At 37.4% G+C, this 17,599-nt stretch overlaps 1 protein-coding gene across 1 annotated transcript; it reads right to left on the bottom strand.

Annotated features, from left to right (window-relative positions):
• Window positions 1-538: 538 nt before the first annotated feature.
• On the bottom strand, window positions 539-16,888 carry nsmaf (neutral sphingomyelinase (N-SMase) activation associated factor). Its single transcript, XM_087788890.1, has 31 exons — window positions 16,715-16,888; window positions 15,569-15,649; window positions 13,877-13,955; window positions 13,724-13,785; window positions 12,671-12,707; window positions 12,376-12,426; window positions 12,108-12,179; window positions 11,981-12,028; window positions 11,267-11,319; window positions 11,065-11,194; window positions 10,923-10,994; window positions 10,231-10,339; window positions 9,984-10,160; window positions 8,590-8,669; window positions 7,987-8,077; window positions 7,160-7,223; window positions 7,045-7,096; window positions 6,434-6,554; window positions 6,078-6,209; window positions 5,972-6,014; window positions 5,741-5,907; window positions 4,528-4,639; window positions 4,411-4,469; window positions 4,281-4,348; window positions 4,145-4,212; window positions 3,955-4,078; window positions 3,807-3,890; window positions 3,106-3,256; window positions 2,623-2,725; window positions 1,980-2,089; window positions 539-1,060 (listed from the first exon to the last, which is right to left on the bottom strand). Exons 1-31 carry the CDS (start codon window positions 16,750-16,752, stop codon window positions 966-968), a joined length of 2,733 nt encoding a protein of 910 aa, XP_087645016.1. The 5' UTR covers window positions 16,753-16,888; the 3' UTR covers window positions 539-965.
• Window positions 16,889-17,599: the final 711 nt, after the last annotated feature.

Raw genomic sequence — 17,599 nt, 5'->3', positions numbered from 1 at the left:
AAATTCAACCATCGCCACATGCAACTTGATTAACTTACACCATATACAAATTAATGTCAAATCCTGCCAAACTCTTCTGGATCCAGATGGATTGACTTTCAGAATTCAATCATTTGTACATATTCTCCCATTACGCACTTGACCTCCTTGGCGGCTGTAATACAAATAAAAAATGTGCTCTGTAACATCATGTCTTTTAATAAAATGAAACGGATAACGGTGAGTATTTTTTTTTTTTATATCGATTATCATGAACGAGTTAAAGCAGAGCCAAGTATCAATTTAAGCCTCACAAAGTATTATTTCAACTGTGCTCTTCACAATGTGAAGTAACAGGCTTGACAGCGGTGGGTCAATGATGCCGGTTCCATTCATTTGAAGGTGAAGTACTGAGAGGTTTTTCTTAAGCTTCAGGTAAGAAAAATGACAAAAAAAAAGCTTTTCTCTCATTTTTGTAAAATGCACATGCTAGCTGTGGGGCTGGAGACGCTTCAGTTTTCACAACACTTTTCCAGTCACACTGATCCGACAGTCTGAGCCTGAAACAAAGATATTTAATCTTCACCATAAGATTTTTTTTTTTACAATTTCCATGGAAAAGGTCACTATTTAAAAGAAATGGTCGATATTCTTTATTGCGTAAACAGCCTTTACTATGGACGGGCACAGAGGAAAGATGCGAACTAGTACAACAGCTGCGTCAGGGGAATAAAATGCACAAAGATTCGACAGATAAAAAAAAAATGTACACAGCAAAAAAATACAAAAAGCTGAGCTTCCCGTCACGAGTCAAACTGCAATTGGACTTTTCGTTTCTCTCAATATGCAGACAGCAACGTTGACGCTCGACTCCGTTTGACCTACCGTAGGATTTCCTGAGACACAAAGGGCGTCACTTCTCACACGGGGAGACGCCGTTAATGATGACGTTTCTTTGTAATGCAAGATATGTGTAGTACCAGTCTTTAACTGTCCATCTTCCAGAAGATGGTCTGCCTGTCCTCGCCCCCCGTGATCACGGAGGTGCAGAGCTCGTTCATCCACATGCTGGTGACCGGACCTGTCGGAGGGAAGCACGGTCATCACGTCCAATCGTTCATGGAGATGGAGAACGTTTTAACAGAAGTTATCTCCCGATCAGGGAATTATTTTTTTGTTGTTTTGGCTTCTTTACGTGACAGACTTTGTCGTCTCTGATCAGATTTTGTTTTAATCAGTTCCTGCTTGATGTCGTTCTCAGTGTTGCAACTGTCTGACTGGTTTATCCGTCTTTGTTTCATCAGCAGAAACTAAATAAACCTTCACAGTCACAGTTTAAACTGAAGCTCTCTTACTGTTTACTCATTTAAAATACTTTAAACATCTCTCCAGGGCAAAACTCTGAAGCAGTAATTCTCCCTTTTTGTCCGACTTTCTCTTTTTTTTTTCTTTTTTCTTTCTTTTTGTGAACTCATGTGTCTCTCTTCACAACAATTATAACTCAAACTACAATATTATTTTAACCTGATGCCTTTTATACGTCATATTTAATTTTAAGATCATGGTTTTATTTTTGAAGATTTTCAATTTTATTTTGAGCAAAAAAAAAAAAGTATCAATCATGGAACACTATAGAATAAATAACTTTTCTAGCTTATATTTATTACATCATTTACAACATATAACATTGAGGCACATTCTATCAAAACAGTCCTGATAGTATATAATGCGGCCCGGTAGAGAATATAAATGCTGCTTAAGCTCTCTTTAGTTATTCATAAGGCACTGTAATAAAAATAAGATAAAATGTTCCTAAAAACATCAAGAGGAACCTGAATCTTGATTTAAAATGTTTAGTGTGCTCCACCGGCCGTAAACAGTAAAGATTAAGTTTTGTATTAGTTAGTGTGTGAAGGGGGGCTTTCTAAAATAAAGCAAAAAAAGTGTTCCACCATTAAAGTGTAGGTTTGTATGCTAACATTTAACCACTGAGTGTGTACCTGAGTGAGCCGGAATCCTCTTGGTCAGTGTGTTGCTCAACAGGTCCCAGAGAAGGAGGTCACCTGACTGTCCTCCGCACAAGGCCGAGCTCCCGTCCCAACAGAAACACCTGCAGACGCAAGAGGTGGAAAATAAATCTCTTTGACCTTCACAGAAATACTTATGATGTGGTGGAGGTCGTTCACTTGGACCCAGAGACAACACAAGGGATACCACAAACGCATTTGCTTCCGGGCCACCGGGTCCGATGACCCAGAGAGAACACAAGAGTTAAAATGATTATATGATGATTATTGTTAAGTTGTTAAGTTACTTCAGAGAAAATCGTCACAGCTTCTAGAACAAACTTAACGGTAGTTTGAGCTGAACATTCTGAAGTTTAAAAATTATACAAAGGAAAACGAAAAGTCCCGTTAATTACAGTTTTATTTTTACATAACATACATTTTCCTAACTACACGTGTTCCTGTTCATAGTTAATCATATTCCATTTTTATGAGACATTTCACTTATCTTAATACGTCTGTAAAAGGCAGATAGACTATAAAAAACTAGATATACTGAATTGCTGTGAATAAACTATCTTAAAACCCAGTATAAAGAGGCAATGAAAACCCGATATAAAGAAGCAGTTGTTCTGACCTTTGCTCCTCTGAAGCCTTCACAGATGACATCACCATTCCAGTCTGGACGTCGGTGACCTTCATGCAACAGTCCTCCCCAACGCTGAGAACATTTCGACTGTCTGAGAGAAAAGTTTGTTACTTTTTATGTCACTTTCTAAGTGCCACACAGTCAGTTTACACATCAGTCTACGTTCTTCACATTCTTATAAACCTCTGCCAAAGAGGTTCTGTGATGACGGTCTGTATAATGATTTGAGAAAAAAAAGACAAATTTCAATCATTATATTTTTAGAAAATATTGATAAAAAGCAACAGATGGTAAGATATGATACCATAGCATAGGTGCAATTAAAATATATCATTTAAAATCAATCACAAAATGAGAGGATTGGGGGAGGTATGTGCCATCCAAGTGCTTTACTGGTTAAGGTAACAAGTTGAATTCTTAACAACATGAGCCGTGAGTCATTCTATCATGGATCTGTCAAAGGTTTCTCACCAGGACTGAAGGACAGGTGGTGTATGGTCCCGGTGTGACAGTGGATCTGCTGCAGGCCCACAAAGCTGCCGGTGTCCCAGATGGAGATGGTTCCATCTTTAGAGCCAGTCGCCAGAAGAGTCCCCGACGGATTCAGACCTGCCGCGTTGACCTAAAACCAAACCGAAAAACAAGCTCAAAGTTTAATGTCCAGTTAAACATAAAAGGTGCCTCTAACTCAGATGAAGACAAAGAGCAGCCTCTGCTTTTATTGATCTAGTCGACTGTTGATTTAGTGTATAAAATATAACCTTGTTTTGTCATAGAATGAAGTGGCATTTAAACAGTTGTTGGTGATTTTAAATTGTATTATTATTATTATTTTACGTGTTTGTTACTTTTTTTTTTATTTTCCTTCATATAACTTAAGCAAAGTCAATTCTTCATATTGGGAATTAATTAATAAAAGTATTGTGGTAAAAAAATATATTTGTTTATTTTTTAATTAACTGTTAACAGAAAAAAACAAACATTTTAACTGTATCGCCTTCATTTATTTGATCATTTTTTTAATAATTATAGAAAATAAAAATAAAAAACTATTAAAATCGTTCTGGTTTGTGTTTTCACTCCTGATCCGACTAAAGCTGGTCGTGACAACCAAACTGCGATTCTTGGGGTTGGATGGATTGAATCTCCTGCTACAACAACATCCGTCTCACCCCGGCGTCGTGCTCCAACTCGGCCAGCAGCTGAAACTGGGTCCTCTTGCTGCTGCACAAACTCTCCGGAGAACACTTCCACACCTGGATCAAAGCAACACAGTCAAAACAAAAAGTGACTTCTTCTTCCGAACGAGACAAGCTGCACCTTCACGGTGAGATCCCAGGAGGCCGTGTAGAGCTGATCGTTGGACCAACACACTTGGCTGACGGCGTCATCGTGACCCATCAGCGTGTCCTGCCGCCGGCCGAACGGGACGGAGTAGAAATACCTGTAGCGATGAAGCAACGACGGTGTCAGCAGGTGATCTGAGTGGAACTGAAGCACATCTACGCACACGTTGTTGTCCCAGGAGGAGCACACGACGGTTTTCCCGTCAGCCAACATCAGACACGAGGATAAAGCCTGAGGGAGGACGGTGGAAGAACGATGAAAACAAGAAGAGAGAACATGGAAGTCATAGAAGCTGGTACCATATTGGAGAAAGACATGCTTCTCTGGAGCTCCTTCAACTCCTTTGAAAACATTTTGAGAGTGGAATCTGAAATAAAGAAGAGAAGTTCCAAAGGCTGAGGATGTGAAGTTGAATAAATGAAAGCATACCTTGGGAGGTTGAGAAGATGGCGGCTCCATCACGAGTCACTGTGATGCCCGTCACTGCTCTGGAACAGAACCATCTCGTCACTGCAATACTTCGATCATTGATCCACGCAGACTTACTCTTTATGGATCTTGTGTTTGGATTCCGGGGTCAGACTCCCCATGTTGCTCCAGGCCATCTTCCTGCTCTCCTCCGTCAGGTCTTCAAACGACGAGTCCTCATTCTGCGACGCTTTGAAAGAACCAAAGAGGATTTCGATTATTTCATTGCAATATGGTCTTATGAGGCCATACTCTATCATTTCAATGAACCCTTTAAAAATGTCAAAATGATCGAAGTTTAAGTTCAGTTTTATTTTAAAAGGACAATGTAAAAGATGGCTGCACCAGATTTAGCACAATAAAAAAGTTTGATTTAAGTGTTTCATGTGATTTTTTTTAATTTTTTTAAAGTGGTAAAAAAAACGTTTTTTTATGTTTAAGTTTGTTAAAAATGACGGTTTTACAGTTTGAAAGACACCTGGTAAAGACAATGCCTTGCTATTACTGTGCTACTACTACTACTGTACTATTACTCTAAGAGGCTTCATGATATTACTATGCGGGGCTTCAAGGTATTCATTTGAGAGACTTAGTAGTTTTACTCTGCGAGGCTTTGTAGTTTTACTTTGGGACTCTTTCTATATTTATTCTGAGAGTCTTCGTACTTTTACTCTGCGAGGCTATATAGTTTTACTCTGCGAGGCTTCGTAGTTTTACTTAGCGAGGCTTCGTATTTTTACTTTGCGAGGCTTCATAGTTTTACTTTGCCAGGCTTCGTAGTTTTACTTTGCGAGGCTTCGTAGTTTTACTTAGCGAGGCTTCGTAGTTTTACTCTGCGAGGCTTCGTAGTTTTACTCTGTGAGGCTTTGTAGTTTTACTCTGCGAGGCTTCGTAGTTTTACTTAGCGAGGCTTCATATTTTTACTTTGTGAGGCTTCATAGTTTTACTTTGCGATGCTATATAGTTTTACTCTGCAAGGCTTCGTAGTTTTACTTTGGGAGGCTCCGTAGTTTTACTCTGCGAGGCTTCATAGTTTTACTCTGCGAGGCTTCGTAGTTTTACTTAGCGAGGCTTCATAGTTTTACTTAAAGAGGCCTCATAGTTTTACTCTGTGAGGCTTCGTAGTTTTACTCTGCGAGGCTTCGTAGTATTACTCTGCGAGGCTTCGTAGTATTACTCTGCAAGGCTTTGTAGTATTACTCTGCTAGACTTCTTAGTTTTACTCAGTGAAGCTTCATAGATGAACTCTGTTTAACTTCAGGTCTTGCATGATGTGATATAATGTGGTTACCTGGAGAGAAGTCGCTGTTGGGTGAGCTGATGCTGGAGCTGCGAGTGATGGTCTGGAGTTTGCTCGTGATCCTCTGAGGGTGTGGACTGGTGAAGAGCTGCTTGGGCGTCTGGCCAAATTCCAGGATCTGCGTCAGCATCGCGATCCTCTCGTCCGAATCCTGGATACTTCACCGGACACAGGTGTTAGTCGGCAGAACCAGGGAGAACTCTGAGGGCATGTTCGACCAACCTGTCACAGTCTATACCGCCTTCGTACGTGAGCGGGTGAAACACTGAAAGACAACAAACCAAGCATCAGCTTCTTGTCAGACACCCTGAGCATCACTTCTCGTCACCATTCTGAGCTGCTTCCGCTTCAGCTCCTTTCTGCTTGAACCCGAACACCAGGTCGATCCACTGGTGAAGGTGCTCGGATACATCCTGACTCTCTAGCGCCTCCCTGTTCTTCTGCAGAAAATCACTGACATCTGGAAGAACAAACCATCAAGACTGAGATTCTCAAGTCAAAACTTCTCCCAACATTTGATATCACAGCCTCTCACACGGACTGTGAGAGGAGGAATCAAGTTCGAGAGATAAAGAATGTTGGAAGGAACTCCACAGAAGACACTTAGTACAAATTAATTTAAAAAAGAGGAATCATGTTTATAGACTGGTGTCAAATGCTGTTGAAAGCAGCTTCCGTTTGTACCTGAAGCCCAGGGAGGGAGGACGACGTCTCCAACCAAGCTTCCGCTCTGCTTTCTTCCCAAATCCAGGTTCAGTTTATTTTCCAGAAAGCTGGAATCGGTTCCATAAAACTCTGGTATCAACTAGAAGGATGAAGATACGTTGAAATAAATCCAAGCTACACTCATTTTACTAACTTTATAAAAATATTTTCTGTCTTCCAAGGAGTTTTACGTGGTCACCTATGTTTAGTTGCTAACCATTGTGTTATCTCAGGGTCAATGTGACCCGAAGGCCCGAAAACAAATGTGTTTGTAGTATCTCCCATGGTCATGATGAACGACCTCCCTGGCTTCCAGAAATACATATGCAGTGGTGGAGATCCTTGGGGTCACATTGACCCTGAGATAACACCAGGGTTAAACAAAATAACTTCTCAACCTTCTTTTTTCAGAAACATTCTTGATGAAAACAGTAGATACACGTAAAATGATCCGTTCTTGAGTTCCATGCAGATTTAAACAGTACTTTAAAAGCCAATGGACAATCTCCAACAACTCTTCTTCGCCTACTGTTTACACTGACCGCTGTTTCTTGTGGTCCTACAGCCACATCTATTTATTTGTGATTTACCTCTTTGAAGTCTGTTGCTCCCTCTAAACAGTTCTTCCAGGTTTCACCGATGCTGAAACGTCATTCATAACATTTTATACGTTGAAATGACTGGTAAAAACAACGAGCGCCTCACCTGTTGAACATGCGATCTGCGTGATCGTAGCGTCCATTCTGGAGGCACAACATGTGTTCTGGTGCTGCAGGGAAATAAAACAAAAAACCACACATTAAAATATTTAGAAAGATTCTATAACTGCGATGTAAAGTAATTGATATGTATAGGTTTCATTCGTATGAAATGGTGCAACTTTCACTTCATGCTACGTCACATTCTATAAAGAACAGCCTCACTAGGAGCTGACTCGGCACAAAATGGCTCCAGGAAGTGACAAACTACTGTGGCTCAAATTTCGGAAAAAGGAAAATGCAGAACTTTCAGCAGAAAATGTCGACTGATCCGTTCATTGGGACAAACATGTAGCATTGATGATAGCATGTTAGCATGAGGATGTTCACTTCCCTTCTTAAGACGACAATAATCTCCATCGTTTATAACGATTTAATCTCAAATGAATAGCAAGAAATTGCTGAATGCACAAATGAACGGACAAAAAACATTCCTAGTTGTTTATTCAAATCTTGAATCTATGTCTGAACAGAAAAGCTACTCTGATCTTTCTTCGATGTGAGGATTTATAAAAGCAAGGAATAAACTTGTTTTTATGTTGCATGTCAAAAATGTTACAAGTCAAAATGTTGATTAGAAAATGTAGCTAAAATTGTATTTGCATTAGTCACGTCAGACAAACTAGTTTAGCTCTAAAGGTAGATTTGTTTTGACATATTTTGTTATTCAACCATTTCAAACAGGTTGCACAGGTAACTAACATTTTTAAATTATTTATTTTGAATACAGACAGTGCTCACTGCACATAGAGGGTTTGCAAATACTGTACGTACCAACTCGCATCAGGTAGAAGAGAACGTATCCTGGAGAGGAGTAGTGGCTTCCGTACATGAAGCGAGGCTCCGGCATTCCGTGATACCGAGTCTTAGGAAAACAAATTTGTGATCAGATGATGAAACATTCAGAGCAGAGGTGTGACTATTTTTTTTTTTTATATTGCATCATTAAAAGGTCAAATAATTTTAATTTGTAGTTCAAAACTGTGTGAGACGACAAAAAAACGACAACACAGCAAACGATTGAGTAAGTAAAATAAATCAATTTCCATGTATTGTTTTCAGGGTTGATAAGTAAGATGGTCAGAAGATTAAGAACTTAATTTAATGATGTGGTTTATACAGTCGATAAATATCTGGGTTTTAATGGAAGGATGTTTTTTTTTGCGCTTTTCAATTTTTTTTTCCTTTTTTGGACGGTGAACAAACAAAGACAACGATTTGTAGTAAAATATTTCTAACTGTCAGATTTTAAAGTTGATTTTGAGCCAGTATATGCTGCTTTCATCTCCAGGCCAAAACAGGAAGTGATGATTTTAGAATCTTCTGAGTCAGTATTGAACTGTAAAACCTCAAATGTATCTTGTTACAGACTCTCACCAGCAGCCTGTCCAGCCTCTCTCGACTCAGGGCTCCGATGGGTTTGCTGAGATCTCGAAAACTGGAGGCGTTCGTCATGTCTGGAAGAAAAGATGACGCCGTCAAAGAAGAGAAAAATCGAATATCAGAATCCACAGCGAATGTATTTGAGAGGTTTAAATACTCCATAAAATAAATAATCAGATTATTGTCATTGAGTCATTGATATCATTTTAAATCACGGCTCTCCTCTCTTAACACGTTTTACTAATGACTCGTTTTCTGCTGTTGGAGTATGTGGCTGATTCTTAAAGTGAATGTTAACATGAAGTGAATGACACGTTTTAACGTATTACAAACACGTTTAAATGTAATTCTGACACGTTTTAACATATTTCAAACACGTTTTGCATTTCAAACACATATTAACGTCTTTCAAACACATTTTATCATATTTCAAACATGTTTTTTTTCACGTATTTTAAACGCGTTTTAACGTAATTCAGACAAGTTTTAACGTAAACCTAGACACGTTTTAAAGTATTGCAAACACCTTTTACGTATTTCAATCACACTTTAACGTAGTTCAAACACCTTTTAACTTAATTCAGACACATTTTAACTTTATTCAGACACATTTTAACGTTATTTAGATGCGTTTTAACTTAATTCAGACATATTTAAACGTTATCAGACACATTTTTACTTTATTTAGACACATTTTAACGTTATTTAGACGCGTTTTAACTTTATTCAGAAACATTTTAACGTTATTTAGACGCATTTTAACTTAATTCAGACATATTTTAACGTTATTCAGACACAATTTAATGTTATTTAGACACGTTTTAACGTATTTTAAACACGTTTAAACGTTATTCAGACACGTTTTAATTATATTCAGACACATTTTAACATAATTCAGACACGTTTCAACGTATTTTAAACACGTTTAAACGTTATTCAGACACGTTTTAATGATATTCAGACACATTTTAACATAATTCAGACACGTTTCAACGTATTTTAAACACGTTTAAACGTTATTCAGACACGTTTTAATGATATTCAGACACATTTTAACATAATTCAGACACGTTTCAACGTATTTTAAACACGTTTAAACGTTATTCAGACACGTTTTAACGTTATTCAGACACGTATTAACATAATTCAGAAACATTTTAACGTATTTCAAACACAATTTAACGTATTTTAACCACACAGCATAGTCTATATTTCAGTCAGACTGGCAGTAGTGCGCTTCCTTAAGACAGTCATATTTTCTCTCATCTAATTAAATCAGCTCTTAAAACCTTTTGTTGCGAGTTAATCTGAATAATCACATTTATTTCCAGTAGAATCTTACATCACCAAAACATCATAATATGCACACACAGCGACTTCAAACCTACCCAGTTGTGCACTGGTGTAGTCAGCGATGACCCAAGGAAAGACTGGATACTGGGAGAGGTCGTTGCAGCTTCGGTCGGCCAGGTTGTTGAGGTGCAGCAGATACTGGTAGTTGCTCAAGAGGCCGCGCTGCCACAGCAGCATTAAGCTCTCAGCCGTCTGCTCCGACAGGTGGTACTCTGACACAAGAGAGGAAATAATCACGATTGAATAAGTGATCTTGGCCAAGATCCACCAAAGATTTCTCACCTAGGAAATTAGCAATGTAGTAGTAAACCTCATCTCTGTCTGACGTGGTGTAGAACTTCAGGTAGATGTCGGAGCAGAAGTCGTTCTCGGAGCAGAAAACTTCTAATCCCTAGTGAAGAGAGAGAGAAAGATATAATATTAAGTATTGTTTGTTGTTAAATGTTGTTTGATTGTAGTTAAATATTGTTTGACTGTAGTTAAATATTGTTTGATTGTAGTAAAATATTGTTTGATTGTAGTTAAATATTGTTTGATTGTAGTAAAATATTGTTTGACTGTAGTTAAATATTGTTTGATTGTAGTAAAATATTGTTTGACTGTAGTTAAATATTGTTTGATTGTAGTTAAATATTGTTTGATTGTAGTTAAATATTGTTTGATTGTAGTTAAATATTGTTCGATTGTAGTTAAATATTGTTTGATTGTAGTAAAATATTGTTTGATTGCATTTAAATATTGTTTGATTGTAGTAAAATATTGTTTGACTGTAGTAAAATATTGTTTGACTGTAATTAAATATTGTTTGATTGTAGTTAAATATTGTTTGATTGTAGTTAAAACATTGTTGATTCATGATTTAAGTGTTGTGCGTTTGTTAATATGCAAGTAAAGTAGGCAGGAAACACAAGGCAACACACACAAAACTATTTAAAATAAACACATAAACATTGTTGGTTCAGTCGTTCACCCACCAGAGGCCTGAGTCCATGACGTCGCTTGTATATCCTTCTGACTCTGCTGAGCTTGATCTGTATCACTTTGTCCTTGAATCAAAGTATTACATTACTTTCCAAACAAGGTATTATAAGAGAAACACACTCTCAGTCAGCTCACCGGATATCCACTCAGTGGCTGGAAATAAAGGTTCTCGTTGGAGACGCAGACGTGCCCCGGGTTGCACACCAGCGGGGTGACCATCTCCACCGCACACTCCATCTGAGGCTTCTCTGCAACACTCTGGAAGCTGCACGACAAACACACACCTTGTTGCACTCACCCACTTCGCAAGGTACGTCGAGAACGTGTCGTGAAATACCAGAATTTGTCAAAAGATGTTCTTGCGAGACGGGATTGAAGATTAGCTTCAATCTGTGAGAGAGAGAATGAAAGATTTGTCAGTTTTGCTTCGGTGGACGACACAGATGAACAAGAACACAGAGAGGTGATGGAAAAACATGGCTGCCGGTTAGAATACTACAGTACAGGACAGATGATCTGACGGTGAAGGTAAACAAGCTTTTCATGACAGAAAAGGAAAAGTCAAGAAGGGGAAAGTGCAGATGAGGAGTGGAAGTGGCTGGACATTCATGACAAAAACTAACTTAGGACCAAAATAATTTTACAATAGATTATTCTCTTCATGTTTTTTTTTTTCAATAAGTGTAAATATTCAAACATTGTCTTACACTGAACAAGACATTTTAAAATTGATCCTGAAAGAAACTGGCAGCCAGTGAAGAGTTTTAAGGATCTTGGGAAATGTGAGTTCTTCTACTAGAGCAGCTCAGAATTCTTGCAGCAGTTTTCTTAGAGCAAGGATGAGAAGAGAATTTTACAGAATTACTGATGTACTATCTTTAATCTCTGTCAAATATAAAAACAGCAAAGTAGCCAAATGTGCTGATTTTTATCAAGTCTGATAAGCAAAAAAGAATTAAAAAGGGCAGGAAAAAAAAGGAAGAAGAAAAGGTGTAACAAGAAGATAAAAGAGTAGGAAAAGCTGAAGCACAAACAAACAAAAGACTCTTACCATCGCAGTCTGATCGCCCAGTTTCTCCAGACACGACGCTCGGTGGAGCTAAATCAACCAAAAGATTAGATGGGGAACATTTCGTTTTTTAATTCTATATCCATAAAATTATATTTCTTTTTAATACCTGAAGCAGAGTTTGTACAATGTCTTCTGTTTTATTCCAGATTTCTAACTGAAAGACAAGTTTCTTTGTTGCCTACAAAGAGATGAAAGCAAAAGTTAAGACACATTTATCTGAACCATCTCTTTAATGAAAACAATTCCTGAGAAAGTTTTCTTATTAATTCATACATTTTCAAGTTATTATGAGATCAGACGCAGATGAAGAATTGACCTCCATGGTAGAGGTCGTAATAAATCAAAACATTCAGAGAAGCTTTTAATCAACTCACTCGTTCAATTCTGTACGGAGCGATAACGTTGCTTTCTTTGATGTAAATGACCTGCAAAAGCATAAATCAGATTAAATGCATTAAAACACAACTGGTGACAAAAGCTCTTCTGTGAGACTTAAAACAAGTTAATCCATTCAAATCAAGAGTAAAGTAAAAATAAGAAAGATGACAATTACTGTAACAAACTACAAATGTACATAAAGAAACATTGTTCAACTTCCTTTCACTTCAAATATATTGTTAAACTTCTTGAATTAGATAACAATTGATGTAAATGTGAATCCAAACTTACTTGACCACAGGAAATAGAGATGGACGACGGTTTGAGTCTGAAACAAACAAACATATTATGAAGCAGCTAAAGCCAGTAAAATATCTAGCGCCCCCGGTGTTAGACTAGTGTAACTGCAATGTCGCAGAACCTCAAGCACAAGTAAGTAAGTAAGTAAGTAATTCTTATTTATATAGCGATTTTCTAGACCAGGGTCACAAAGCGCTTAAACAATCAAAACAATATTCAATAAAGTATAAACTTTAAAGATCAAGATAAAACTGAGAACACAACAGGAGTTCCAGAAAATCAAGGAAAAGCTTGAACAAATAGAAACTTCTTAAGATGTTTCTTAAAGGAGTCAGTAGTTCCATCAAGCGCAAAGAGAGAGGAAGATTGTTCCAAAGCTTAGGAGCAAAAGCCTGAAAAGATTTCTCTCCTCTGGTCCTGAACCGTGTTCAGGAACCATCAGTAGATTCTGATCCACAGACCTCAGAGCCCGAGCTGGGGTGTAAGTCTGGATCAGATCATTGATGTAAGGAGGAGCCTGAACATGAATAGCTCTGAAAGTAAGAACCAGAATTTTAAAGTTGATCCTAAAAGAAACTGGAAGCCAGTGAAGAACTGCTTATGAACAATTTTACAAAAGAAATATGTGTAGTTGTTGTGCCCAGTTCTGGTTTTATCTTCCTGTTAAATTGAAAAAGTCTCTCAGTTCTTCATTTGGAAGCGCCATATCCGACCCCATTATGTAAAGTAGTTCAAAGGTCACATGACATCCAGGGACTTTTCGGGCTGGTCGTCCCAACAAAAGTAACATTGTGAAGAAACTAACTGTAGAAACGAACCAGGTATTACAGTTTTAGTTTTTAAAAAAATGTAGAAAGGCCCACAGGTGGAGCCTTGAGGCACCCCTGAGATCCGCTTGTTCATTTACCTGAAACAATCATGTTGGTTTTTTTATGTCATTTATTTGAGTCTGACCAAATTGAAGCCTGTGTCAAAAGAAAACCAACACAACCAGTTTGACAAAAAACAAAGATGTAAAGTCAACATTAAAAAAAAAACGCTCACTCTTGGAAAGGGTTCTTGTCTTTCTCCAACAGTTCTATCTTCTGACAGTCTCGAAACGTTACCTGCAAGTACACAGAGAACATATTACTCACGGAGACAGAGACCGTTAGACTCTATTGATCGTACTCGTCTAACATTATTGCGGACACTGACCTTTAAGATGGGATCAGAACTATCTTCAGGATCAAATATCATAGACCTGGAACAAATTTTAAATGATCCTCTTTTTTTTCTGGAAGAAAACACAAACATGTTTGTCAATAAATACACATAGTTGGTCAATTATATAAAACACTTCCTGGTTTAGACATTTTTAATGAATATAACTAGAACATATTTTAAGCAATACAAGTAATCTATAAAAGGTTTTAGATTCAAATGTTGGCAAAGATTGTGAAAAATGAATGATCTATTATGTATGATCTATTATTCACTATAATCTGTTATTATTAATCTATTATACGAGTTTGGCAAAACACATGATTAAGTATCTGGGAAAGTAGTTAAGATAAGCAACAGAACATGCAAAAATCAATAGACATCAAAAAAAGATGAGGCTGGATTCTTTGATAGAGAAACATTAACGCCTCGAGTGAATCTCATCAGTTTGTTCTGCGGCTTCAGATTAACCAGATTAAGTTTAGGTTTACAGCTGCTTTCAGTTTTTTCAAGTTTCCCGACAGGATGTATGAATAAGGTCAGATAACTACAACAAGACCCATTTCCTACAGAAAACCAACACCGGTTTGCATTAATTTGGCACAATGTTGAGTTTTAATTTAAAAATAAAATAAAATCGAGACGGTTGTGTTTCTTAATGCGTGCCCTGTGACAGACTGGCGTCCTGTCCAGGGTGTCCCCTGCTTCTCGCCCTATGAAACTGGGATAGGCTCCAGTCTCCCCGCGACCCCCACAAGGGATAAAGCGGTAGAAAACGAATGAATGGGCCTGCAAAGTAATTTTTATGCAGCCTATGGGATGGTTCGCATCGAATCTAAGCAGATTAATGTTCATGCTTATCAGAATCAGAAGCTTTTATTGCTAAAGTTAAAAACACAACGTCGGATTAATGGCAGTAAAGAATAATGTATCTATTAAGATATCAGTGCTGAAGATAATTATACATGTATAATTGTTGAGAGAAAAACTGATGTTGATGACAAGGAATTTGGTGAAAGAGGACAACAAAAAAGAGACAATAAAGATAAAGTGAGCCTCTAAGAATAATAATAATTAAAAAAAATCAATTAAACTCATACTTGTTACAGAAGGTTTGATGGATATAGTTTTCTTAAGTAAAGCTTCGTCTTAAATTACAATCTAATTAAAATGTGCCACTAAGATCTTTATTCCTACACATGGCAAGGTTTTTTTTTTCATTTGTGTACAATAATAGAAATAAATAGAGAAATAAGTGGGTTTGTTTTTAACAAAAGTCAGATACATGCTGACGAATCTCTCTTCCTCGATGCACACCAGACATTTTATTTTAGTCATAAAACTAGTCCAACTGGGACGAACCGCTCCCTCAAGTGACAGATTCAAGTTTAGTGTCTCGAAATCTAATCTGCCATCTAATCTCACTTCCTTTTGGATCATTTTAAGAAGACACCAGCTGACTAGGTTATTCATTAGAAACTTGCGAGACTGATTTTGTTATTTTTGTTTGATAGATATGAAACTACCGCGAATGATTCAACTGTAAATCTGTGACATCTCTTCATTCGGAGGGTGATAAAAGCCTTTTAGCAACTGTCCCACAATTAAAAAAAGAAAAGTAAATCAGCAGCAGAGATACAAACAAAATCAAAAAAATGAATGATTGACTCTGTTGAGGAACATTACCTGGGTGAATTGACGGTCACATTGTATGCAGTGTGTTGTTCGAAGAAGTACTCCTCCAAATCCAGCATCAATAGAGAGAATCTAAATGAAAATAAAGGAATTGAGCAACAGTGGTTCTCAATGAATGAAAAGCAAAATATAAAAGAAGTGCTTTTGTGCTTAGATACAGTTTATTTTGTGTGTTAAATTATTCAATCACCAGAAAAAAATCTTTATATTTAAATACCAGGCTGACATCAATATATTTACATGATTTACAAGGGATACGAAAGTAAAATTGTACAGAAGTAGTCAAACTATGATATCATTTGTATAGCATAAATAGGATTTCAGTGAAATATAATACTGCAGCAAAATAGGACTTGAACTAAAGACCATCAAGAAACATCTTAAGACATTTTTATTCATGCAGGCTTTTCCTTGATTTTCTGGAACTCCTGTGTTGTTCTCGGTGTTATCTTGACCTTTTTAAGTATATATTTTATTGAATATTGTTTTAATTGTTCAAGCGCTTTGTGACCCTGGTCTGGAAAAGCTCTATATAAATATAAATTACTTACTTACATACTTACCATGCATACATACAAGGAGCTCTTTTTACAAGTTTTAAATGCAATCGTCTTCATCGTAATGTCTTTTTTAAAAGAAAAAACCAAACAGAAACCAACTATCACAACAGAAAAAGTAAGTTACTTGACTAACTGAACTAAAATAAAGATAGTTATTGATTATGTATCAATAAAAAGTAAAAATACAAGATGAAAAACACATGTCCAGCTGCAGACAGTGAGTGGATCAGGACAGGAACAGGCGCAGAGTGAAGCCTCTCGAGTGTCAACAGAGAATCATCACAGCCTGAGCTTGTTCTCCAGCCAACTCTCTGAACGATCGATAACTTGCTCCCAGAGGTCGCGTGTTCGAGGACACGCCTGTCAACGCGTGGGAAAGTTTCGGCTGTTTCTGCTCCATATGTTGTCATTTTAAAGGGGGTCACCCTGGGCCGGACAATGAGTCTCGGGTCATCTTTGTTTTCACCCGCGGGAGAAGCAGCGAGCACAGCGGCCGCGAACAAGCACCGATGACAACCCTCTAAAACCGCCGCTCGGTCCACGTTCTGAAACGAGACCACGACACGAAGCGACCCACCTTCCTCTCGCCCGTTCTTGCGTCTTTAAAAAGGCCATGACGGCTCCTCATCCTCCCGAGAAGCTGCTGCTTCTCTGTCTGTAAACACGGAAACTCGCCGCACACCACGTGACCTGCCCCAAGACAGACGATCCCGCCGCAGAGGCGGAGACAGACGTCTCACTTCGACTGGATCTACAGCGACGCTTTTGTTTCCTTTAACAACTGCAGGGGAAATCGACATCGAAGCGCCCGCGTGACGTCATAGTGACGTCAACCCTAAAAAAAAGAAGACGTGATATAAATTACGTGTTGAAAATAAAATGAATGACTATTAAAATAAATAAAAACAATGAAATAAATAAAAATTAAACAGTTATGAATGTATCTTTTTTTAAATATATATTTACTTATTTCAGGGTATTTGTAACTGCTAATATAAAATTGTCTGGTTAAGATAATATAATAACAAATATCATATATGTTAATAATTAATTGGATTATTTGATAAATTGTTTTTGTTAATGTATATAATATATATTGCGAGTGGGCGACTTTAAATAAAATGTATTATTAGAAATAATCTATTCCTGTTTGTTTAAGGTGTGTTCATTGGAACATACATGCTTTTGTGTGAGCCTCCATTTTCTTATTTATTTAAAACTATTTAAAGTTTCCTTTTTTCATTGAATTAACCTGCTTTTCATTGCTGTCCATATGGTGTCCATTATTATGGCTCACTTAATTTCTGTCATAATCTTAATTTGTAAACAATATTGTTAAGTTATTAGTTGGATTTCACGTGACTTTTTTGTGGCAATGAAATAAATGAATGAAAATAAATAAAGGACGTGCGTGAACATGAACATCTTAAACGACCAATGACAACATACGAACATCTGTGTG

This window comes from Callionymus lyra, chromosome 4, assembly GCF_982586985.1.
Source record: "Callionymus lyra chromosome 4, fCalLyr1.hap1.1, whole genome shotgun sequence".
Classification (NCBI taxonomy): Eukaryota; Metazoa; Chordata; class Actinopteri; order Syngnathiformes; family Callionymidae; genus Callionymus; species Callionymus lyra.
The sequence above is the reverse complement of the archived record's forward strand: the minus strand, read 5'-3'. Positions and strand labels throughout refer to the sequence as shown.

Bases quoted from the DNA above. Each gene is read 5' to 3' on its own strand.
- nsmaf (XM_087788890.1), bottom strand. From the start codon at position 16,752: ATGGCCTTTTTAAAGACGCAAGAACGGGCGAGAGGAAG. The intron at 5,908-5,971 runs GTTGGTCGAACA...TGTCCGGTGAAG, and splicing joins GGCGGTATAGACTGTGACAG to TATCCAGGATTCGGACGAGA. The intron at 4,349-4,410 runs GTATGCTTTCAT...TCTTTATTTCAG, and splicing joins CATCTTCTCAACCTCCCAAG to ATTCCACTCTCAAAATGTTT.